A 26358-nucleotide genomic window follows, 5' to 3' on the forward strand; every position below is an offset into this window, starting at 1 on the left:
CCTATGTTAGGGTTCCTCCAGGCGTATGACGTCAGCACCCTCCGCAGAGCCCCAATGCCAAGGTCAGTCTGGAAGGCTGGATGCTCTGGCAGGGATCTGGGCAACAGAACATCAGGGAGATGTACAGACCGGGAAACTTAGATCAGGATGGCAGAGTCAAATTAGATTCTTGTAATTCCAAACCTGCTTGGTTTACAGACTAAATTTTACATCTGTGAATTTTCAGCCATTCCATATCATTCAAAGACAATGACCTGGTTCCACATTTCTGTGATTCCCAAGACACTGATAAAACAAGAATGTTTATCCTTAAAAACTCCCCGACATGGACAGTATTCAGTTTCATTCAGTGAACATTCTATCCCTACAATGAAGAACTGTACCTGTGTAAGTCCCTTTCAATCTCCTCAGTGGCGATGGTGGACTTCCCTTTACTTTGGTTCACAATATTTGCATAGTAGCCAGTATTGGTGTTCATCTTAAAGAAAATTCAAGATTCAATTCAATTCAATACTTATTCTGACAAACCACTCTTGGTGGTACAGGAACAGTACAAATAAAGTCATCATATAAATGATAAATTGTTATGATCACTTGGTAATAATGAATATATTAGTGTGTTATATTAGTGTGTATATCACAACAACTTTGATTTTATTGATTATCAAACACATTCTATGAACAAAATGTGCTTGATTGCCATGAATGTACGTCTTTAATCGTAGTATTGACATGTCATCCATTATATTATGACATAGATGTCATTCAGTCTATTATGACATATATATCATCCATTGCACTGACATGTCATCCATTGTAGTCCAACACATGCCATTCATCGTATTATGACATAGATGTATTATGTCCATTGCATATTGACATACATGTCATGCAGTGAATTATGACAGGGACTGAAACCACCAACTTGCCATTCTCTGTGCAGACTCTCACACTACTAAACCAAGGAGGCAGCCTCACCTCATTGAGGGCACCAGAGAAGATCATCCATGTCTCCCCTCGGTACTTGTCTGGGATGCCCTTCAGTATCAGCTCCAGGGTGCGATGGGTGCGGTATGAACACATGCCCCTGGGGTGAGGAATAACATGCTTTATCAGACATGTGGTTGCTATGAAACAAGAAAATATATGAAGGGTCACAATAGTTGTGTTGATATTAATCTGGGTAATGTCATCATAGGGTCCCGCCAAAGCAACTCCATACAATGAACTGCTGTAATTTTGTAAACTGGACAACCAATTTCCCTCATCAACATAAGATCCTGGTAAAACTAAGGTATGTAACTCTACATTGTGAATTGCAGCAATTTTGACATTTGAACAACCTGCTACCATCATCAATGTTTCATATGTCTGGTACTCATCACTTCTATCCATCTCTCATGAATATGTATGGGTGATTGAAGAGTACTTGCTATATCATTGCTGATGTTCTCATGTAACCATGGAGACAGGTTGTATTGACCATTATTAAACAGCTTGACTCTTTGTATTTGTGTTAACTGATCTGGAGAAGCACATTGGCAGAAATGTGCAATGACTTTGCAAGTATCACTAGATCTCATAACCTAAGGCCAATCTTAATATAGTAAAGGCAAATATTAAAGATGACAACTTCATCTTTCTTGGATGTCACAACTTAAATTCACCTGAAGAAGGTGTAAGGAATAGCCCAGAAACGTTGTGACACACAATAAAGAGGAAGTTGTCATTCGTATTTGTCTTTCACTTGAATACCAACTTCTAAATGCCCCTCAAGAACCTCATTACAGCCAATCTGAATATATGGAACAGCAATTCCAAATCTTCATATGTACAGCTCCAGCAGTTTCTACATGACATGGTGGAATAGGATCAAAACAAAGGTTCATTTGACCTTGACACTGGCATCTCAACCCACCTGCCATATTCAGAGAAATACACATCCCACAAGTGTTGTTTGACTGTTTCTCTCGAGGACAACTCATCTGAGTCTCGGCGACAAAACAGACTGATGAGTGCTGGCTGGAACTGTACCTCAGCAGGCTCCTCTGGAAATGTTTCTGAACATCAACTACATTTACAGTAACCAGGGTGATACGAAGCTAAAATTCACGCTTTCAGTCAAGGGGTACAAAGTAAACTGCAGGGGCATTAACTCTTTCATTTAAGAACATGTTTGTTTCAGTTTATACTCTATCAAGTTTCAGACATTAGGAGAAAACATCCCCCCGAGGTATTGGCAGACGATGTGAAACCAGAGGGGGAGGGATTTCCTGACCCCAATGGTTTCACATCGTCTACCAAAACCAAGGGGAAGTGTTTTCTCTAACATGCATACCATCAGTGATGGATAATTACAATGTAGATGATCATTTAACGAAGCTACATAACAATAACCGACATACAAATAAAATCAATTTAATGACACTAACTGTAAGTAGATAATTTAACCCAACCACCTTCGTAGGCCCAGTGGCAGTGCGTCTGTCCACGAATCTGAGAGTTGAGGTTCCACTCTCAGTAGGGAAAGCATTTGTTCTTTGAGCTTGATCTTCAACAATATTTTTCATTTAATCTCAAACACTCATATATCATTGGAATGCTGATGTTCCTGGAAAGAGGTCTTACTAACAAAAAGTAGCGAAATGTAAAACTTGTCCCTCCAAACAAAATCGTCAAATGCGGTTATTCTGGGAAAACAAGAGATGACCTAATATATAATGAGAAGCACACTTCAGGTTTATACATATATTTTGTATTTAGTTGGGAAGAAGAACTGCCCCATTCCCACCTCTAGTAGTGGCTCTAGTCACAAAGATCTAGGTTAGACTTGGTGTTCAGTAACCATGCTTGTTGTAAGAAGTAACTAACAGGATCTGTGGTCAGCCTTTCTGACTTCATTTACACATGTCATCATATCCCATTTCTGTAGAATGATGTTCATGCTGTTGATCACTGGAAGGTCTGATCCAAACTCAGTTATGTACAGAGTACTGCCATACAGCCGGGATATTGCTGAGTGTGGATGTTAAGCAACAAACCAACCAACCATTCCCACCTCAGCTTCTTTGCCTTACCAGATATGCTTCCTTTCCCATCAGATGATGTGCTGGTACTCCTCCTGCTGTCAAACAGATAGACAAACAGTCAGACAGGGTGAGTGAGTGAATGATGGGACACCTGGTGTTCTGGCGTAGATCACAATTTTGATGTCAGAAGAAAAATATGTTTAGGCATGATGAATATCAATCTCAGTCACTCTATGGATATATTGATGTAATGTCAGAGAACACAGACACTGTCACATTTGAGCACTGAACATTTCAGTATTACCTTCTGTTTACTGACTGCTTAGAAAGGAAGTCAGATATTTTCTCCAGGATGAAGTTCCTGTCGTCAAACTGTGCAAATGTGAAATTCATCTGAAAGAATAGGTTACAATAATTTCAATCTTTCATCAATCTCACATTATTTGTTCTGTCATCATCAGCTTTCCTGTTTAAACCTCAAGGACCGAATAACACATGTTGATGCAATCCTTCTCTATATAATCTGAAGCAGTTAATACCCTAACAAATATATCTGTTCATATTCTTAAAACAGACCTCTGCAATGACGATTAGTTCTGCCCACTGTAAGTGCCACAACGAATGAGACAAAATCTGTTTTGATTGCTATTTCAGTTACATCACAGAATGTCAGACAACAAATTATCACAACTGAGAAGAATGTCTGCTTCTAATCTGTGATCTCAGATTCTACCTCATGTAACTCTTTAAAAGTCAGCTATGGGACTGTTAACCCTCTATTTTGCCTTCAGACCTCAGGATTCAAGGAAATCCTTGGTCAGCCCAACTCACCTTGCCTTTGGTTGTTATATGCAGTGCTTTCTGTATCAGGTTTCCAGACACAGAGTTATCTACCTTCTCCACCACCAGGATGTCACGAAGGGGGACTATAACAGTCACAAGGTCACGTACCTGCAAAGGGGGTTTATGTCTCAATAAGGCATAAGAACACACAACATCAAAAATCATCAAGATCTTTTATAGATAGATCTTCTTTCATTTCTTTGACACACAACATTTCGGGGTCATTTCAGACCCCTTCATCAGGTGAACTGAAGTGATGGAAGGTCACTGCTTGGACTTGTCCAGACAAACGTCAGGCAGTGCTAGTCAACTGAGATATCATCATGCCCCTCATCCCCAGTATAATGACACTGCACCAACCAGTCCTTGTTTCATCCCACTGATGATGAGCCAAGGTAACAACAAGTATCATCTTCTGGTATCACATGGATAGGCATCAAACTATCGACCTTCCAGTTCCACTTCCACTCAGTGCAGACACCCTGTCCCTGAGTGAGTGGGTATGGTTTTAAGCTGCTTTTAGCAGTATTCCAGCAATATCACGGCAGGGGACACCATAAATGGGTTTCACATATTGTACCCATGTGGGGAATTCAACCCAGTGTAGCAGCCCAGAATATTCCCCTACCAGATTATACCAAGGGTAAACTATGGGCTAGCCCAGTTTATACCCATGGGTATATTCCACACCAGGCCAAAGTATATTCCTCAAGCCCAGACCATATCCCTAAACCATTATGTTGACAATTCATTCAATATGAGTATGTGACTCCGGGCAATAGTCTTGGTGTCATTTGTAGGTGCATTACATTTACATTACAGCATACTATAAAATTAATGAATTTAATTGAAGGCTGTACCTTTATGGATGTGGGTGTTGTCTTAATTAATACCCTACTCCACTGTGTAACAACAATCTGTCTAACTAATGGGAGATAATAGGTGTGTGTAGAGTTGATGATCTGAAGCAAACTAAAATGACTCCGAGATAAACCAAAGTCAGGCAACCATTCAGACCTTAGTACCAAACACACCAAGTCAACACGTTTGTTCACCTCAATCCCTCAAAAATGCTTCAGGAATCTGGCTGCTGTCTTAGGCATGACAAATGGATGCTTTAACCACAAGGCTACCCCACCACTTCACCACTCCACCAGACCACCAAGGTAGTCATATGTACGTATGTTACAGACAGATTGTGAAATCGTTTCGTGAAGTGACTAAAAATTATAGTCATTTTCTGAAATGACTAAGAGGGTCAGCCGTTCGCATCTATTTTATGTAACAACAATCAATATACTTCAGTCATTTCATGAAATATCACTTCACCTATATGTGGTGGAAAGGGGTTTGAGAGGTGTTGCTGCTCTGGACAAACAGGTGTAAATGCTTCAAAAAAATGAAAAGAGTGCAACAGTCACTGCCACAATAGTTTTAACTGTTAGTGACAATAAGTGATGTTGAAATTGTGATCCACTTTCGTGGATTAAGTTATTAAGTGAAATTTCATGATTGTTATTACACAAAACAGAAACCAACAACTGACCCTCTTAATCATTTCTAAAAAATTTTGTCATTTCAAGAAATGACTGATTTCACAATCTGACTGTAACATATGTAGAACAAGCTCAAAATGTGGAATGGGAAAGAGGATAGTATAGCAGAGGCAGATAAAATATGTATCTCCATCAACTTAGTCAACAAAAAAAACAGATTTCCTTTAACATGATTGACTTGTCAGTTGACATTAACTAGACTCATCAACTTGTAAAAATAAACATAATCAATCTGCCAGTCTTTCTGTAATGGAAATTCACATATGATTTGAAAGCATTTCAGATGAAACCTTCACTTTCCTTTTCCTATTTGATAAAACCACAATTCCATAAAACACACTTTCGTTGAAAAAATAACAGGGCCGCAAAAACCTAACCAAGTTTAACTTACTTTTTTTATATGGCATATCAGAGAGGAGGAACTTTATAAACTACATCTGATCTTTTTAACTTTAATGAAACGTGAAACACACACTGCAGGAATGCAAGGTTATGTTATGTTGCATACAGCAGAGATTGGTAAAGCAAGCCAGGATGGTGACCTAATTATTTTTTCATGATAGTATCAACAATATATTTTTGCTCTTCTAGTTCCAAAAGAAATAGTCCAGATCAAGATATCTGTTATTTTTGTGATAGAAATGGTACATAAGAATAGCAGAGGCAAAGCACCAAAGCCAAGGGAGGTAACTGTGCAACTTACTGGGATACCAACCCTACTAGCAAAACACAGATAGTTGTTGCTGAGGTACACCCGTCCCCACACATGCTGCTTGTTGTAGGGTGTCCACAGGGTACACTCCTCATCCCCATCCAGCTTCTCCCCATCAGGCAGCCGGAACGCTTGTCTGAAACCAGCATCATCAGCTCATTCAATAACTGTCTTGTCTGAATGTTGAATTAACCACACAGATGGCAGTATTTAGCTTTATGATTAACGTCTGAAATCATCCAGACTGGAAAAGACAACCCAGTGACTGATATCATGAGTCTTGAATGAGACAAGTATGGCATATCATCCAGAATGGACCAAACAATCCGGTGATTGATCAACAATCCATGTCATTCAGGCACCTTGGTTCTCAGTCAAACAGTAGATCAAGTTGGGTTTTTAAGTCATTTTAAGCAGCAGACATCAGAAATGGGCTTTAAATTGTTACCATGTAGGAAATCAAACCCAGGCCTTACATGTGACTCACAAATGTCTTAGCCCCCTACTGTCCCTGATTTAGTAATGTGTCCTTCATAGTGGAACTGTTTTTAAAATGAGACACACAAACACCAGTCTAAATGCCACACACTGGAAGCCTTTAGAAAAGTATTATTGTGCTGTATTAGTATCATCAGTGTTTAATACTCCCCAAAGTCCAAGCCAGACAGCCGAAATGGTTACTTTAAAAAAATGACACACTTGCCTGTCCAGTTTACTACCTGTAGGCATCGCAGTGAACTACATTGCACTAACAAGCAATGCATCGAGTTCAGGCAAACTGAAAGTACACTGTCCAATCCTAAATCGTTTAACATAATTTTTCATAATACCTTAAACACTTCAAACTGATGACCAGATATTTTGAAATGTCTACTTTCAGAGGTAAAAATAATTACCAGACCACCATACAGGCTACTTTTGAAATTTGACCCTCTGAAACAAAAATAGACCGTTCTGGACGACTGGACAGGTGGCAAATTCTAAACACTGGTATCAGAGAGATTTTTATGAAATTTCCCCTTGATGGATTACCTGAAAGCCTCACTGCGAGCTCTAGCATCAAGGTCCCTTTTGAGCGATGACATCTTCTTTGAGGTCTTCCGTCTACAAACGTACCAGGTCATGAATAATGATGCCATGAAATTGTGCACAAAAAACTCAATAAGTCTGACAATCCAAACTCACTCATACCCTTTAGTAACAAGGTCGATTCTAACATTGATGTTTAAGTTTCAGTTCATGATAACTTACTTGGTTCTGATGGATATAGAAGTATCTTCTTCAAATCCACCCTCTTGCATCAATCTGAAAAATATCATCAAAAATGAGCTTTTCACACCATGTACAATGTACCAAACTGGGACTCAAACCCAGACCTTACGCACGAGAAGCAAACATGTGCTGCATTGGGAAAGTTTTGATCACAATGGACATTAATTAACACCCAATGTCATTGCAAAAGTTTCTCAACATACATCAGTTTAATGTAAAACCACACCTTGACAAATTTGTCTCAACACAGAGTCTTTCTAGGACAAACAAGTGCAGAAGTGAGCACACCTCACATGCCTTTGCTTCCCACTTTGGGACATGGAAATGACTGATATTGGTATATAATGTTACAAGGATCAACAGCAAACAAAAGTTTCTCCTTGACTCTACTAAACTTTATACATGTTAGATCACAGTTTTGCCATGTACAACTTTATTTCCATTTGTGAAATGAAGAAATTAATTATTTACAATCAATCAGAACTATATTTGTACTGACAAAATAAAACAACCCATGTGGGTACAGAAAATAAATCACATGTTGATAACATCAAGGAAATAACTAATCTAGATACAGAGAATAAACCACATATTTGTACATATGACACAAAGAAAGACAATGAAAAGTGAAAATTTCACATCAAACTTTCGATAATCACATTTTTCAAACAAATAGCACATGGCATATCTGCATGTCATGATTAGCTTGTTTATTAAATTTCGTGAACCTAGCATGTATAGTTTCAGTGACAGGATGTGGCCAGGTAACCATCAAAGATATTTTGCACCTAGTCAAGTTTCTATGGAAACAACAACAAAACAAATTCTGAAAAAAATTAAAATAGCAAAAGGCACATTAATGGGTAATGATTAACATGTGTATGATGTTTGGTGCACCTAGCATGTAAGCTTCAAGAGATATGCTCAGGACAAAGTTTCGGGGCGGAAGGATGGACGGAATGAACACTAATAACTGGCAATTAGAACCTATTCAAGCGTGAAACAAACTTAGGGCATTTTTAGAGTAAAACGTCCCAATGGACAGCTTTTTCAAGCATATTTACATTCACTTGTACATGCTAATTCATAAAAATAATCACCACCCTTCTCTAAAGAGAAATTATGAACGATTCCTCATCAGATAATCCACTGAGATAATCGAACTAATTGAGTCATGATTACAAATGTCTTCCATTTATTTACAAAAGTCGCCATACTCACTGCCTCATGGCCATGTTGGCCAGCTGTTCCATCAGGCGGTAGGACTCGTTACTGTGGAGCAACATGGAGAAGAAATGCTGAAATCAGAAACAGTGCCATGACAAGATTACTGGCATGCTGTCAACACTTATCACCTCATCCAATTCAGTTCTTAAAAGCAGTTGAATGTAGGGGCATAACTTATCCCGTGTTAGCACAGTATAACCGATTTACCAGTAATTACCAGTTCAGACACGAATTTGATACATATTGTAATAGACTAATCGAAAACCAGTGTTAGATATGCATTCGAAAGATACTTCCGTTTTTCATGCCAGAAGTCAAGTTTAGTTCAGTTTGAAGTTGTATTCTTAACTTTTGTTTAAGTGTTTCGTAGTATGTTTTGGATCTGAATGTTTTAAACATTTACTTATTAATGACCAGTGATCTCTGACATTTCAAGACCAGATCAAGTTGCTCTCTAAAATCTCAGGGATTTTTAGAGTGGAGTTAAACAGCTTGTTTAACCTGAACCAAATATTACATTATTTGTCATAAAATAAAGTTTTTATTAAAGCTTAATCAAGCATTGTGATTTTGTTGTGTTTTTGCTTTATAAATCAAGCATTAACTCGAGTATAAGTAGTTTCTTTTCTTAAAAAAAAATTCTTGCAAAATATTGCAATACATATCTCAATATATACTTTTGCATCGCGATACATTGCAATGTGAAAATTCTCTGCAATACCCACCCCTACCTGTCAGAGACATGTCTACTTAATGATGGGACCTACACTCACCTGTGTAAGAGGTATCATATAACCTACATTAGGGAATTTCTATAACCTAAACTCTCCCACCCAACTTCCAAAAACTGATCACATGGTTTTGTATCCTGGAAAGATGTGTGGACCACCATGTGTGAGTTTGTGTACTAGTGTTCGACTTCTAAAACCATGATCAATCACTCAGCAAGCAGACTTTCCTGTATTGCCACTGCCACTGCGAGCCTAACTGGAGGTATTTACAAAATTGCATGTACATCAATAATTATGTTATTCTTGGAGATAGTATACCATATTATCAGTTGGAAAATTTTTCAATCAATTATCGAAGTCTGATTGTCAAACAATCGATAAAGTGATTATTTGATCAATCGGTGCATCACTAGTGCGTACTTACATCAGCCTCGCGCGTCGACACCTTTACACTGTCAGGGAACAACATGTTGTTGCCTCGGTCCAGTTTCTGGAAACAGAGAGTGAAAGAGTTCAATTTATCAGTGCTTGCTGTAAGAGGCAACTAACTCGATCAGGTGGTCAGACTCACTGACTTGGTTGACCTACGTCACCATATTCCAGTTGTGTAGATTGATGCTCATGCTGTTGATCACTAGATAGTCTAGTTCAGGCTTGAATATCTACAGACTGCCACAATATATAGCTGGAAAATTGTGACATAACACTAAACTACTCACTGACTTACTCAGAATGTCATTTCAATGTCATTGATCTATGGTCATTGGTTAATTATGCTGAAGTCAAAAACAGCTAAACACATCAGGGTCAGTTAAAGATCACTGGATTCTATCTAACACTCAGTCGCAGCAGGAGCAAAACCACTGCCTACATACAAGTTACAGGACATCGTAAACAAGTACAGATAAACCTCAGATGTCATATTCGCATCGTTTTGGAGGTTATGTTTTTCAGAAAGGTAAACTCCTTTCAGGAGTATGTACAATAACCCTGGAACATTCTATACAATACTCCAAACTTGGCCCTGAAAGTAGATTTTCATGAAATGAATTCTTTCAACATCAACATTCAAGTGTTTGAAATCAATTGGAAAGTGTCGTCAAAGATCAAATTGTGCTAATGTTTTCCCTCTCTGGACTAGGATCGCATCTGTCAGATCATGAATTGGATGCTCTACCTTATGGCCACTGAGACGACGATGAAGATTTTGGCATTAAGTTATCTATTTATGGTTAGGCGTACTGTCATTACACTGATTTTACTACCGCTTCAGTAACTGTTATGTAGGCTTCATTATTTGATCATCTAATTATCCATGATTGAGTTCATATGACCAATTTCAATAAATCTATCATCTTTCCCCTCAATTTATATGACAGATATAACATTATCCCCAGGTTTTTGTTCAGATTGTGTTATATCCTTTACATCAAACAGGTACAAATAATATACAACCAGCTTTAACATCTCATGGTGGGTGAGTTGGGTTTTGTGCTACTTTTAGCAATATTTCAGTATTAACACAACCGGGGACACCAGAAACGGGCCTCAGATACTGCACCCATGTGGACAACTGAACAACAGTCTTTCGAGAAACAAGCAAAAACAACTAGGCTACCCCACTGCCCATTCATAGTGAGTATGGTTTTACACCGCTTTTAGCAATATTTCAGAACAAGATACAACAAAAGGGCTTTACACATTTGGGGAAACCCACCCAGGTCTCCAACACGACAAGCGAGTACTTTAAGCAGTAGGGTATTCCACCGCTCCCTTGAATATAACATAATAACGTACAACTGGGGTAACTCAATTCATTCCTAAATCAAAGTTGGATGCAGTTCATGCCAAAATTACTGGATTTTTGGTTTGGGTTTTACTGACCGTGATGTCCGTCCACCTGAGGATGAGTTTGGCCTCTCTGCCCATCAGGAAGCTGTAGAAGCAGAGGTGATTCACACTGAGATACATCCAGCCCTGCCTTGGCACCTTGCCCTTCCAGTAGCTGCAGGAGTAGTCTGAAATATCATCAACAGACATCATAAACTCTCTGATACATACTTTTCAGTTTTAAAAATTGTCTGAAAAATGATCATTACTTACAATTTACAAGTTTTTCTTCCTTTGGCATATTGAATAATTTCCTGAACTTTTTGGTAGCAGATTTGAATCTCTCAGTTTCCTCATCTGTAAAAGAAATATAGAAGTGACCAACAAACATCAAACATTCTTCCAGAACAACCCAGTAATAGTTTTATTCAAACTGTGTATTCCATATACTGGAATTAGAAAAATACAATCTTTTTGGTACACTGGAGACCTGACTTCGGGTTAAATGTCTAAATATTTACACTGCTGCCTATGGAAATATAAGGTTAAGACAGTGACCTTCTTTGAGCACAACCCTGTTGGCCAGCAAGCTCTCTATCTTGCAGCGTACAAAGTCTGTTGACTCCTCATCACTCTCAAAGGCACCTGGATAAGAAAGGGAAATAACGCTTATGTAAAAAAGGATAAACTCAAGGGAAATGACACTGATGTGCATGTACACAATATCAATCATGTGAAAATGGCTTTTCAAAAAGGAAATATATCAGTCTTGTCAAGTTTGTTCAATATTACTTGAACAACTTCTGACTTTCCTTATCCTATTCTGAGATAAATACTGCACTGTAAGCATAGTAAGAGGTACAAAGATCACATAAAACAGGCAGTTGAAACACATTCTTTTAACGATTTTTGCTCGTTTCTCACCTGACAATTTTTTTAAGAACACATAAGAATTCATACAAGGCTTCAAAAGGGGATTTGCAGCATGTTCTGATCTAACAATTTTTGTTTCTCCTTTTTTTCAGAGTTGATAGAATCTTAAAAAATGTTTTGTCCGTCTTTGTGCGAAAGGCACAAATGATCATAAAATGATTTCAGATTGTTTAAATCTTTTGTTGGAATACCGTCTAATGGCTGTCACTGTAAGCCTCAAACCAACACAAACAAAAACAGATATTTACTAAGCGTCTGCATTAGATGCTGTTCTAGCCATTCCCAGTCCTTGCTGATTTCCCGCTTGTTGGTCGCCACGGCAACAGCTGCAGATGCAAATTTGAACAACATTAGAGTCTACCATGTCCACAGTTGGTCATATCATGTTTCACTTTTACATGGAATCCAACATCTGCTACAGCATCATCACCATGATCAGTCATGAACACAGAGTTGTACAAAACAGCACTTCATGACACAGTGTTCTTATAACATGTCCTGCCACTATTACGCAAGGTCATGCACTGTTTGTTGTTTAGTGCATCCACAATTTGTATGTACATGATCACTGGTATCAAGTAAGGGGACAAACGAATAAAGTATAACCTTCACCACTATAATGCTTGTATCTACACTGAGTCATCATTTTCATCAATGTGAGTGAGTGAGTGAGTGAGTGAGTGAGTGAGTGAGTGAGTGAGTGAGTGAGTGAGTGAGTGAGTGAGTGAGTCAGTCAGTCAGTCAGTCAGTCAGTCAGTCAGTCAGTCAGTCAGTCAGTCAGTCAGTCAGTGAGTCAGTGAGTCAGTGAGTCAGTGAGTGAGATTTTACTTTTTGAGCTTTACACCATACTAAACATTATTCCAGGTATATGGAAGCAGTCTGTAAATAATCAAGTCAAGACAATCCAGTGATTAACAGCATAAGCATCAATATACACAAACATTCGTCAAACAAGTGAGCGAACCTGATCCCATTATTTTCCTCTTACAAGCATGGATTACTGAAGATCAATTTTAACCAAGATCTTCGCTGAGCCATTGTTATAAGAAAGTGGTCGTATATCCCCTAGAAGTACCTCAAGTATAGGCTTTCTCGTTTTTTAACAGAACAAGTTATTGTGGTAGCATATCCATGTAAGTTTACAAATGTTGTTTCACTAGAGGTGTTTACTCACAGTAACTGACTTCTGATCCTGGTGTCTGATGAAGGATCCGGTATGGATATGTCTGGAGGAAGGAATGGAAAGATTATACCTTCACTTGCTAACAATATAAGTTGTTCACTGGTCACCAAGGGGCCATGAGCTCATGTAAACTCGAGGTTTGTTATGAGCCCATGGACCCCGAGGGATCATTGAACAAGGTTTTATCTTACCGAACACCTGAATTTTAATTTTCAACTGTTTGAAGCACTTCTGTGGAATGCAAGGCGAATCACCATTTTGCAGACGACACAAGGTAAACAGATTTAGAGCTATCTCCCTTCCATCGATTTTCAATCGCAAAACATTAGTAATTTCCATGCTTCATGCATGATTCAATGATACTTGAGACAAAGAAGTGCTACCATGAAGCACCAGAAGAGTTCAGAATTCCCAGTGGTGTACACTGAAAATTATACGTCGCCTGTAAGCAGGGTACATTGAAAATAATAGAATAGCGCTTAGCCAATCAGAAAGCGACATTCATGTGCAAGGCAAGATAACAGTTTTCAAACACATCCACGTATCTATAACTGTATCCTTGTGAGCCAAATGAAGTATAATATCCTTACCAACCCTTGATATATCTTTACCAAGGAGGTGAGTTTGTATCATGTATATATTCTCCATGTGCATATGATTTGCATCTTTTGCTTGATAACAGTGTTAGAATCTACACAAAAATGTCGCATCCATCCAAGAAAGAAGTTGTCTATCCATAAAGGTTTTCATCCTCATCATACCAACTTCTAAAATGCCACTTAAAGAAAATATACCTTGTTGTCCAACACTGTATCCAGAGTGCCAACAAGCAACCCTGTGAGACCTCCTCCGCCATATCCCTTCCTCTTCTGTAGGATGAAGTATGGGTTTGCCCTCTCCGTGACCCTGTACATAAAAAGAGATAGCCAGTGAGACAATGCTGACACACAATTGCTTTATGTTGATGATGGTTTTACCCACAAACATGTGTAACAGTGAGCACAATCAATCAGAACTATATTTGTACTTATGACATGAACAAAACAACCCATGTGGACACAGAAAATAAATAACATGTTAATAACATCAAGGAAATAACACATCAAGATACAGAGAATAAACAACACATTGTACATATGACACAAAGAAAGACCATGAAAAGTGAAAAGTTAACATCAAACTTTCAATAATCACATTTTGCAAATAAATAGCACATGGCATATCTGTGGCACATGGCATATCTTGGTTAGCATGGTGAACCAAGCATGTATAGTTTTGGTGGTATCCTGTGGCCAGGTAACCACCAAATCATATTTCAACAAAACAAATTCTGAAAAATAAAAATCAAAACAGCAAAATTCACATGAAAGGGTAATGACTAACATGTGTGTGAAGTTTGGTGAACCCAGCAAGTAAACATTAAGAGATATACCATGGACATAACCATCAAACACATTTGGCACTAAGTTGTGTTTCCATGGAAACAGCAAACCACAAAATTATGAAAAAATTCAAAATAGCAATGGGCACATCTACCTAGCATGTAAACTTGAAGAGATATGCTCTAGACAAATTTTCGGGATGGAAGGACCAACGCAATGAACGCAATATACCTCTGTTACTTTGTAGCGAGGGAATAAATCCGGTACCTATCATGACAACAAGCATGTCTCCTCTGTCCTCTTGTCCAAGACACAAAGAAGAGTGAGTGAGTGAATAAGTTTAGTTCTACACCACTCTCTCAGCAATATTCCAGCTACATAGCAGTGGTCTGTAAATAAGTGAGTCTGGACAAGACAATCCAGTGATCAACTGCATGTGGATCAAACTACGCAATTGGGATACGATAACATGTGTCAACCAAGTCAATGAGCCTGACCGCCCAATCCTGTTAGTCGCCTCTTACAACAAGCATGGGTTACCGAAGATCACTTCAAACCCGGATTTTCAAAGGTGGAGAGAGACAAGAAAAGAATCACTACATCAAATTGACTCAGTTCAACTGTAGCATATTTGTAAAATCTGATTGATAGACCCCTTGAGCCCTTTTCATAAGAAATACACAGCCATGTCTGATTATTTTTCTGGGTTTCACTTCAAGCACATATAAATTGAGCATGTATATGGCTGAATCAAAATACGACTGTTCAAATCAGTAAATTTACCATGTCTGTCTATGTTATATTTCTCATGCCTTGGGGACAGAATAGAGCACTGAAGCATGACATAGACACCTAATTCAGTCACACCATGTATTAGCTGCAGATGTTATATCTGAATGTATCATCCTTTTCTGACACACATAACATATTGACATAGAAACTGAGAATGAATGCATATATATATGACTAAATTTACCAACACTGAACAAGACAAATATGGCATACCACAATGGAAACATTAGGATTTTTGTTTTTTTCTTATTCTTGAAAAAAATCATCAGTAAAACAACATATAAAATTGGTCTGGAATAAACATGGTAAATACTAAATGGTAAACACATACATTGACTAAAACAAAGCATACTACAGAAACTAAACAGGAGAAAGCCACTGGTATCTGTAGTAATTTGAGCAAACAAAAACTATTCTACCAAGACTTCAGTAAATACTGGATTGTGATTGGCTAATCAAAGTCATCCAGAGGTATATATCCCGTTATATACCTCTGATTTTCAAACACATCATGTACTTGTTTAAAATCTGAATAACACGGTTATGGTAGAGTGGAGATAAACGTATTGTGTTGGTAATCATTACCATGATCAGTACCATGGTAATCATTACCATGATTTCAGTTTAGGGATTTGGGATTTGAACCCAAGTTTTCAATATGACAAGCCAACAATTTAACATTGAGGCTACCTAGAATAGAAGCTATATCTGACTAGCATTTGTATTTTCAACATCAAAATAAGAGAAAAACAAAAATTTGTGAGATGTTTCACTGATAAGGTAACATGCAGGTTAACAAAGTGAAATAGTCAAAGCGTCACTGTTACCTTCAAGAATACATACAGGTCACCAAAACTGACTAGGCCCTGCACCTTCCCTAGATGAAGCTTGGTGTCAAATGAAGTCAAGTGAATGGTTCTTGAGATATCTTGCTGACAATTTTAACAAGCAGGTTAACATGCGTGAAATCTCCAAAGCGTCGCTGTGATCTTGAAAAACAAGTGAAGATCACCAATATCAACTGGGCCCTGTATCTTCCCCCGAGGAAGCATGGTGTCCAATATGAAAATATCCAGTGAACGGTTCTTGAGATATCTCACTGACAAGGGTGAAATGTTTCAGTCCCCTTCATATGAACATCAAGGTCAGCAGACCTGACTGGGACCTTTCACTTACCTTGATGAACCTAGGTACCAAATATAAAAAGAATATAGTCTGCGGTTCCTAAAGTATTCCAGTTTGTACATACGTACAAAGCCTAATACTCTATCCTCCGCTTTACACTAAGCACTAGATATCAATAAATACAATTTACATCATTCATATATGTATAGCAGGAATTCTGAGTCTTGACGTTATTAAAACGAGAAGATGTTGGTCAGAAATGATCTTCAGTAACCCATGCTTGTTGTAACAGACAACTAACAAGATTGAGTGATCAGGCTCACTGACTTGGTCGACACACGTCATCGTATCCCAATCAAATAGATCAATGCTCATGCTGTTGATCAATGAATTGTCTCGTCCAAACTCCATTACTAACAGTCCATCACCATACAGCAGGGATTTTGCTGACTGAGGCGTAAAACTTAACTCACGCACTCACTAACCTGACATTTTTTAACTTGAAGCTGAGTGTGCAAGTAATTGCCAGCTTATGGACAGCCTGTTGGTCACACTATCTAGTTACTTGTTTCACTGGTCAGTCAAATTTCAGAAAAGGTGATTATGGCATGACTGAAATTAGATGTCCTGAGGTTTATGTCTAGCAACAGTTAGCACTTACATCTCATGTTAATGAGACTGAAAAAAAGCAGTGAGAAGCAGATGAACATTGACCTTTTACAAAACAATCAATAACATCATCTTCTTAGATCAATAAGAGTCTGTACAGTTGTGCAGTTGTGCAATTAAGCATTTCAGCAAAAATATAGTCCTCTCACAGTCTGTAAGCATTATCTTATCACACTAATGACTAGTGGTGTTGAAGCAGAAATTCTGTGCCCCAAAACAGTTATAATTATAGTGCTATGACCAATCACATAAAAGGAATACGGCACAACATATGACTTTAATGTTCTTATTCACATATAAAAATGAACATATGCAACAAAGAGGGATCAAATGATTCTTGCACGGTCAGGTTGGTAAGCCATATCATTAGCTCAAAGCCTTTGCGCTCATACAACAAACAGGATTTCTTCCAGGAAGTGCTGCGCAGTCCAGTAAAAGTCAGTGAGCATGGTTTTACACAGTGTTTAGCAATATTCCATCAATATCTAGGCAGTGGACACCAGATATAACTTCCTGGTCCCAACCCACCAAGAACTACTGGGAAAACATCTCCTAAACACTGCAGCCTCTTGCATTAGACTGAGTGTCAAAAAGGCTTTGCTCTTCAGAGGAAAGCAAGGTAATCTCAAAATCTTCACTTCCCTCAAGTTTAAACAGAAAGTTCATCAGGTCATCTCTGTTAAAGCCGTCAAGGAAAGAGCTAACCCATGCAGATTTTAATAATAGATAAAGGACACTATAGATATATTCCACCACCTGCATCCACTGTCAATACAGACAAAGGGTTAAATCTAACATCTGCCACAAGTGTGAACATTTCATCAATAATGAGACATGTTGTCTGGCAATCAGCATTCTATTTTTCAATAGGATGAGGCCACACACCCAATATTTCAATGGTTTAGAGACAGTTTGCAAAACTTGACAAACTTAGCCAGTTTGAACTAAAAAAACATTTCACAGCACCAAGGCATTATGGGGAAAGATAAAAGCTTTTTAGGCCCACTGGAAATGTAAAGCGTTAAACTAGTGAAGCACAATGAAACGCTGACTTAAAATTATCAGACAAGCCTAAACACCAGATAACCAGCCTTTCCAGTTTTCTGCACTCATTCAATAAACATGCTAAGTTGGTCTTCAAATTTCAAGGCAATGTCTAACTATGAGCATGGTGAGAATGCCAGTTCAATGTTTTAATCTTGATATAAGAGTGAATGAGTTTAGTTTTATGCCACACCCAGCAATATTCCAACCATACAGCAGCGGTCTCCATGTAAGAACATCTCTTTTGATTATCAACTTGCCAGTGTTCTAATACATGAAATGCATCTTTGCTTCAGTGTAACCATACAAACGCATTTTGCATTGTTACTATGGTTACCGTTCCTAGTTACCATTCCTGGTTATACGATGGCATCTGTTAATAAATGTCTCATTGTCATTCCTATGAACACATCTGACCACTTTCATAATGGTTTGTTAGGGATCTCTTGAACAATATGGATAGTGCAACCACTGTCCCAGTTATAGAGGGACACTGCTCTGTTTTGTTTGGAATATATGGATCTAAAAGATATGCTCCAAAAATAATGTTGAACTCTGTCTAAAATGCACATGGTTGATATTTTCACTGTAAATGATAGTTTTAACAAGATATAGGTTTTTATGTGATGCACAAAGCCCCAAATACTGCATCCAGAAAGACACACAAAATCCTAAGAGCACACCTACAGCACATGAAGGGTAGTTATCTGTGTCTTGTCATTTCATCAGTAAATCAGAGCAACTGTACACACAATCACTGACATATTCCAGGCTCTGGAGTAATTGTGTGCATGCATGCTACACTACACCATTTCAATACTTTACAGGATTCTGACATTACCAGCTAAGACCCATAAAATGTATTGATGGGGGTCCCCAGGACGACTACAAGGTAAAACCCTGCATATGTATACACTTCTGAAGAAGAAAGCTTTTTTATTTTCATAACATGGCTGCCTTGTCAACGTTGACCAGTGACCAATCAGTAACTGAGCGAGCTTTACACCATTTTTAGCAATGTTCCAGCAATATCTCAGTGTCTCTTACCTACTTTGGAGGGCTAAGGTAATGTTAGATGCAGATTAGGATTTTGTCATTATTTTTCAGAATTGGATTTGCTTAACTGCAGCTCATGCGTACAGTGTTCAGAAAGTTATCAGCATCAACATGATCAAGAAATACTTTTGTTTGTAGCAATAAGACTTGCCATCATTTAAATTTGCATAACCATCAATGTTGTTGCAGTGGGACAAATAAAAACTAACTTAAACCTTTCATTTTGGTTTCCGATTATGTCTTTTGGACTCAAATTTCGTCTGTTTTTTTTCTTTAAATTTATCAACAAGAAATCTGTAAAAGCAAGTCGAGGACCTAAGCAAAAGACATACAGAAAAGATGCCAAAGAAACAATCTAAATTTTTCTTTAAACTTATAACTACAAATTATGTAAAAACCATAACCACACCAAAGTAATATTTGCTTTTACTGTAAAATTACTAATATATAAGCATCACAAGAGCTACATGCAGCACTTTCCAACCTCAGACTCTGACGTAATCGTAGTTCAGGCAAGTGAAGGAAATAATCAATAGGATATCGTCTTTAGATATTTCTGAAGTGGTAGCTGTCTGTACTGAAGGTTTATTGCTCTTAGTGTAGAAGCCATACATCGACATGCCCACCACAAAAAAATCAACATCCCACGGCTGGCGAGTTAACTTCATCTTCGGAGCCATGCCCAGAACAGCATTTGACATTTGCTTGCAATTTTCTGAAAGGTCAAAGCTATGGATTCAGAGTTATTTTTGCTTAACTTGAGCCTTATTTTTTAAAAAAAGAAGATATAAAAACCCAATGACTGATCAAACTTGATTTGAGTAAAGGATGCCCCTGAGGGATACTATTTGCCTTGAGACTTTAATTGCCTTTTTTTTCACAGAACTGTTCTGATGAGCGCTGTTGAGTGACTTCATGCATGCTGTTATTGCATTTGTACAAAGCAGTGTTGAGAAAAGTTAAATCACTGACTAGTCTTGGACAATTTTTTCAGTTTTGTGGAATGAATATGAATTACAGGATTTTAATTTTGTGATCCAGAGTAAAATTTGGTGGAGCAATGGGGAGTTCCACGGAGAGGCACTGAATTTTGTACTGTAGAATTTTGTGGAAAAGAGCAGAACTTTGCTTTGTGGATTTAGCAAGCAATTGGATAATTTTGTAAAAAGGGTAGAAATTTGTGGAATGTAGAAATTTGTGAAATTGAGTGGAAGAGAGTAGATTAATAAGGAGCAGGCCAGTGACAGACAATGCCACAGCTGACCATATTGAACAGCTCAGTGAATTAACAGTAACAATACTGCAGACTGGAGCATGAAACCTGATGCACCATGTTCACTCAGTCCAGACAACAGTACGTCAAACCCACACAAGGGGAATATTATTCACACTAGGAAATAACTCAACCATGATGCACAGCAACATGCCGACCATCCATGTAGCATCTCAGAGCATATCTCAGTTTCATTCCTCAACTGTTAATCTCTCCTGAACATTATTTCATTATTCTCATACATCCTTCATGTGAGGTGTGGAGTGTCCTGCTTGTTCAAACCTTTCATAACCCAGCTCAACTTTGGTACATCATGAGTGAGTGAATATGGTTTAATACCACTTTTAGAAATAAGCAATATCACAACAGGGGACACCAGAAATGAGCTTCACACATTGTACCCATGTGGTGAGTCGAACACATGTCTTAGGCATGGTTTAACTACTAAACTATCCCACCACCTCCTGTTCTATTATCACAAACACCTTGGACATATTCACAACATGGACTTGTTTATAAAAAGAACTATTGTTGACACTTCCATCTCTTTAATTAACTTACCCCATAGAGTTGGAATATTGCAAAGAGTGGCAAAAATAAAAACAAAAATTATAACTTAACTCAGCAAAGAATCTTTCTCAGTTATCAGCTTGAAATAAAAACGATCAAAATTACGCTCTGATCATTCATTCAAAACTAAAACACTGCGTCACATTGCTCCACATAATGTATTACTAACTAAGCAAAAATTATCAGTTTAAAATGAAAAAAAACCAACAAATTATTCTTCCGAATTTTCTTTCAAAATTGCAGCCTTGTATATTTCACAATGTCTTGACAGCTGTTACTTATAACATGCTGTAACCAAACACTGGGCACAGAAACATAGGCATGACGGTCAAAACAACACACTTAATTATTGGCTCATAGAAACCATTCTAAACAACATTTTCAGTCAGTCTCACTTCATTCCTGTTCACCTGGCAATTTCAGCCAATACCATGACTGAGGACACCTAAATTGGGTTTCACTCACTGTACCCATGTGGGGAATCGAATCTAGGTCTTAATCATGACAAGCAGACGCTTTAACCACTAGGCTCCCAAACCAGCCATTTGACTAATGATCAGGAAAACACTGTTGTATCAGTTGGGTTCATACATTGTATTCATGTGGTAGTGGCGTACCAATGATAGAAAATAATCTAATGAATAACTGAAAATGATTATCAATTGTTCAAAACATATTTTTGATTGACCAGAACTTTCTTTGTGTAACACACTTGAAAGAAGTAAACTAACTATTAAATTTCAAGAATATTCACAAACAAACATGTGCTCAACAATGTAAAGCTATGCCCATAATGAAACTTCAACCACTTTGTTGAGAAATTACATTTCCAGTGACTTTGCTGCATATGTGCACTTTATTGCATGACAGTTTTTCTTATGAAAAAAAACATTAATTAGTATAATTAGTAAAAATCTGGGGAAAAACCCTTAAAATTGGTGATTATGTTAAAAATGTATACATTTCAATTATAATCGATCATAGTTCACCCCAAAAAACACCAATAATCGATAACATATTTGGTTGCCGGTTCCTACCACTACAATGTGACGTGAAAAGTCAAATGCTCTACCCACTAGAGCGAACTTTGACCATGTTGACTATCATGAATCAGTTTTGGATGTGTGGGGTCATGAGTCCATGAGACCTGCTCCACAATTCTGCTTATTTCTTCACCAGTTGGAACATTTCATTTATGGTATACCACTTTCGTAATAGCTGTGGAACACAAAAAGGACTTGCATATAACATCCCTAAAAAAGGCACAGACTTTTTTTAAACTATAACCCATAATATGAAATTCAGTGTATGAAATAAGCCCCAAACCCATTAAGACATTGGGTCTACTAACTTCAAAATGCTACCAGCCCAAAATGGTCTTAACCTGATGAGACAAAGTTACTCAAAGATGTGTGTGTGTAACATGTTATCAAAGTCTAAGTAAATGTTGTACCAGATCTTTGGGCTGGCTGACTGGGTGAAACTTTAGACTGGCCATCAGAAATCTAGCCAGTCTGTAGCAGTCTGATGGGCATTATTTCCATGTTAACTACATGTTGACATGGTTGAGGGCACAGACACTTGAATTGTTAGGATCAAACAGACACACATTTTGTGTCCCAAAATAGTCTGTACTTAGTCTGTGAACAACATTTTTTCCTTATTGCCTAGCTGTCCTGTTATGTTAAAACCTTAAATGAATAATGACATAATGAAATGTGAGCACATTCCCAGCCTCCCTGACAAATCTAAATTTATAGTTATTCATATCCTATGAAAACTTAGACACATGAATATTTCTAATAGTTTTAATAGTTCAAGTATGCTTCACATCAAAACTGTTTCCAAAATATGCAGTCATGTGACAAACTGTAAAAAATGACCAATAACCAAAAACGTCAACATTCTACAGACAGAAACATGTAAACAACATGTTCAATACTTTATAGGATCTCACTGGCTTCCAAACATATGGTGCATCAAACATGACTCATGAAATATATTATCATGATAATTCATGAGTAATGTGAAGGATTTGTGCATTACATGAAACCCTATATCAATATGTACGTAGAAACATTTCATACGATATCTCATTCTCTCAAGCCTGAAAGTGACAGTGCGTCGCCATTATTGTTTTTCGTACATGGAATGGTTTCATTGATGTGATATTCCTGATCATGATCAGTGCAGGAATTATGTGTAAATAAAGATATACCCACTTACTAAAGGGAAGACAGTATGGTATGTGAATAGTTATTAGAGTGTGAGGGAGAACCATATTGAGCATGTCAGTGGAGAGTTGTGTGAACATACTACACTGAATTAACTTTACTGGCATTATCATTGATCTATTAATCATGTGTAAATAAAGATATACCCCCTTACTAAAGGGAAGACAGTATGGTATGTGAATAGTTATTAGAGTGTGAGGGAGAACCATATTGAGCATGTCAGTGGAGAGTTGTGTGAACATACTACACTGAATTAACTTTACTGGCATTATCATTGATCTATTAATCATGTGTAAATAAAGATATACCCCCTTACTAAAGGGAAGACAGTATGGTATGTGAATAGTTATTAGAGTGTGAGGGAGAACCATATTGAGCATGTCAGTGGAGAGTTATGTGAACATACTACACTGAATTAACTTTACTGGCATTATCATTGATCTATTAATCACGTGTAAATAAAGATATATCCGCTTACTAAAGGGAAGACAGTATGGTCTGTGAATAGTTATTAGAGTGTGAGGGAGAACCATACTTAGCATGCCTGTGGAGAGTTATGTGAACATACTACACTGAATTAACTTTACTGGCATTATCATTGATCTATTAATCATGCAAGTACTTCTGCTAGCCTCATCAGAGATCTCTTCTGACCTAAGGGACTGTTCATAATTTATGGCTAGGACAAAGGGTGACGATGATCGCTACAGAGATTAGCAAGTACAATGTGAAAGACACCCCATCCACCCCTTCTTCACCCCCCACCCCGACCCCCACCAAGATTTATGCATAAATTAAAAGACATACCAGCACCACTCACCACTGCATGTCCCACTCTCATAGCTATTAACTAAGCATATTTAGTTTTAATGTTTTTTATGAACAAATTGTTGACCCCTCTTGCTTCATTCCTCACTAGTATGTGTACAAAATTGCTGACTCCACTACCAGCACAAAACAACATGGATGATTTCCTCATTAAAACCATCACTCCCCCTTGCCATGAATTATGAATGATCCCTAATCAGAAAAATGGAAACAGTTCTGGGGCACTTTCGTGCGACTTTTGTAAGTTTTCATGAAAATACCACCGAGAAAAAGCTGATGTGACCAGGCTAAAAATATTCGGTATACTTGGATTTCCAGCACAAAGGTCTATCATAAGTAATATAAACAACACCAATGTCCAAAAAAGACATGACAAAGAATCATGATACAATAAAATTAAATGTGTGTACAAGTTCGTGACTATCTTGAAATCAAGAAATGAAATATTGCATCAAGAAAAGTTCTATTAAGCCGATATATTTTCACGGAGGTCACTGTATTAATTGACGCATTAATTTCTAAATATGTAAGTGCGCGAATATGACAGTCCATGTATGAGGTGTAAATACAGCTGTTTATTTATGTCATAAACAACCGGAAGTGGGCTTATCTGACATCCGACACATAAACATTGCAACGTAAACTCTTACCACAGCGCGTTGGCCAAAAGAACTTCCTCCGGTTTCACCCACATAACGACAACTATTAATGATCGCCTCAAAAGAATAGCTGTCCTTTACATCAGATGGTTCTTGAGAAAATTAATAAACTAATTTGCCTTCTTTCCGAGCATTATAATCGTCTACATCTGAGGCAAGTACAAGGTCACATGATCAGCATACAAATCCATATATCCTAACAACATACTATGATGAAGTGTGTGATGTGGTTTCTTTTGCATTCACGGTTTCTTCTCCTTTTGGAAATCCAGTAATTTCGAAATACTGTCTTATATGACTGTAAAGGATTTATTACTAGTAACAAAACATAAGAAATAAAATTATAAATTTTACCGGGAGGTAATATAAAAGGACAATTCCATGACAAGTCAATGTACAGTAAGTTTGCTTGGTGTTTGTTGCAAACAACAATAGTCCGTCTTCATCACAGCAGTAAGAAAAGTACACTCCAATGACTGACTTCATGAGCACCAATCCATGCATTCCACATATATTGATAAGACAGCGAGTCTGTGGGGATATTCGAAAAGTAAATACAGACGGAATGGAATATACTCTAAAAAAAGTAGGGGAACTGTACTTTCAATGTACGATTGTCGAGATTGGCAGATATTTGAGACTGAATCTATGTTGATACAATAATAATGGATGTTTTGAGAATGCATCACCTCATGGATTTCACTGATAGCAAAGCTGTTAGTTCAACTACCCCACTTGTTAGGTGACTGATGTATGACATGACTATCTCAGGTTTACAATTTTCAGTTTGTAGTGTGTGATTTGACCTGAAAACCCTGACCATGCACAGATGCAAGAAAATTATCGGAAAAAAATGGTCTACAGTGATTCATCGATCTGCCTGAAAGACGTGAAGATTCATAATGACACCCCATGCACGTGTAAGACGCTCCCACCTTGAGCACGTGTTTCCCATACATTGTGTTTGCGTGTGGTGATAACGTGAAATGATGCTGCATACACAAGATGAATGTCATTGTAATGTTCTTCAATAGGTTTTCTTTCTACCAGACTTCAAAGTTCAGGTTCCCCTACTTTTTTTTAAGAGTATATATCCTACAAATGCATGCGGCCAGTCAAACGTACAATTTCATTAATCAAATCTAATCAGTAGCATGATACACAACTGAAAACAAAAACGTTATTGTGAAATTATTTCTCATTTGTGAGGAATTTGTCATTAAATTAATTGTGATAATGAAATTTGCAGAGGCATCTTTATTCAATTTATGCATTCAAAGATGCCTTGATACGAGACAGGTTATTTACAGTTCAGATGTTATACAGATTCAGGTTATAGGTGAAGAGCATACGATGAGAAGTGTATATTTAGATAAATGAGTCAAGCGCGTGGAACGTGGATTCCTTGAT

At 37.6% G+C, this 26358-nt stretch overlaps 1 protein-coding gene across 2 annotated transcripts in view; it reads right to left on the reverse strand.

Annotated features, from left to right (window-relative positions):
* The window catches only part of LOC137260947 (TBC1 domain family member 9-like), a 38683-nt gene extending 13547 nt beyond the window's left edge, over positions 1-25136 (reverse strand). Inside the window, exons 1-19 of one of the 2 annotated variants that reach the window (XM_067798521.1) lie at positions 24940-25136; positions 14111-14222; positions 13308-13359; positions 12382-12459; positions 11759-11845; positions 11474-11557; positions 11255-11388; positions 9795-9860; positions 8634-8710; positions 7392-7445; positions 7173-7244; positions 6144-6276; positions 3861-3980; positions 3334-3422; positions 3078-3124; positions 1919-2048; positions 979-1087; positions 384-478; positions 2-96 (exon numbers count right to left, since the gene is read on the reverse strand). In XM_067798521.1, the coding sequence (XP_067654622.1) occupies positions 2-96; positions 384-478; positions 979-1087; positions 1919-2048; positions 3078-3124; positions 3334-3422; positions 3861-3980; positions 6144-6276; positions 7173-7244; positions 7392-7445; positions 8634-8710; positions 9795-9860; positions 11255-11388; positions 11474-11557; positions 11759-11845; positions 12382-12459; positions 13308-13359; positions 14111-14222; positions 24940-24983 (1678 nt within the window). In that variant the 5' untranslated portion in view covers positions 24984-25136. Of the gene's footprint in view, position 1; positions 97-383; positions 479-978; positions 1088-1918; positions 2049-3077; positions 3125-3333; positions 3423-3860; positions 3981-6131; positions 6277-7172; positions 7245-7391; positions 7446-8633; positions 8711-9794; positions 9861-11254; positions 11389-11473; positions 11558-11758; positions 11846-12381; positions 12460-13307; positions 13360-14110; positions 14223-24939 lie in introns of both variants that reach the window. The other variant, XM_067798520.1, reaches the window with a different exon arrangement.
* Positions 25137-26358: the final 1222 nt, after the last annotated feature.

This window comes from Haliotis asinina, chromosome 14, assembly GCF_037392515.1.
Source record: "Haliotis asinina isolate JCU_RB_2024 chromosome 14, JCU_Hal_asi_v2, whole genome shotgun sequence".
Classification (NCBI taxonomy): domain Eukaryota; kingdom Metazoa; phylum Mollusca; class Gastropoda; order Lepetellida; family Haliotidae; genus Haliotis; species Haliotis asinina.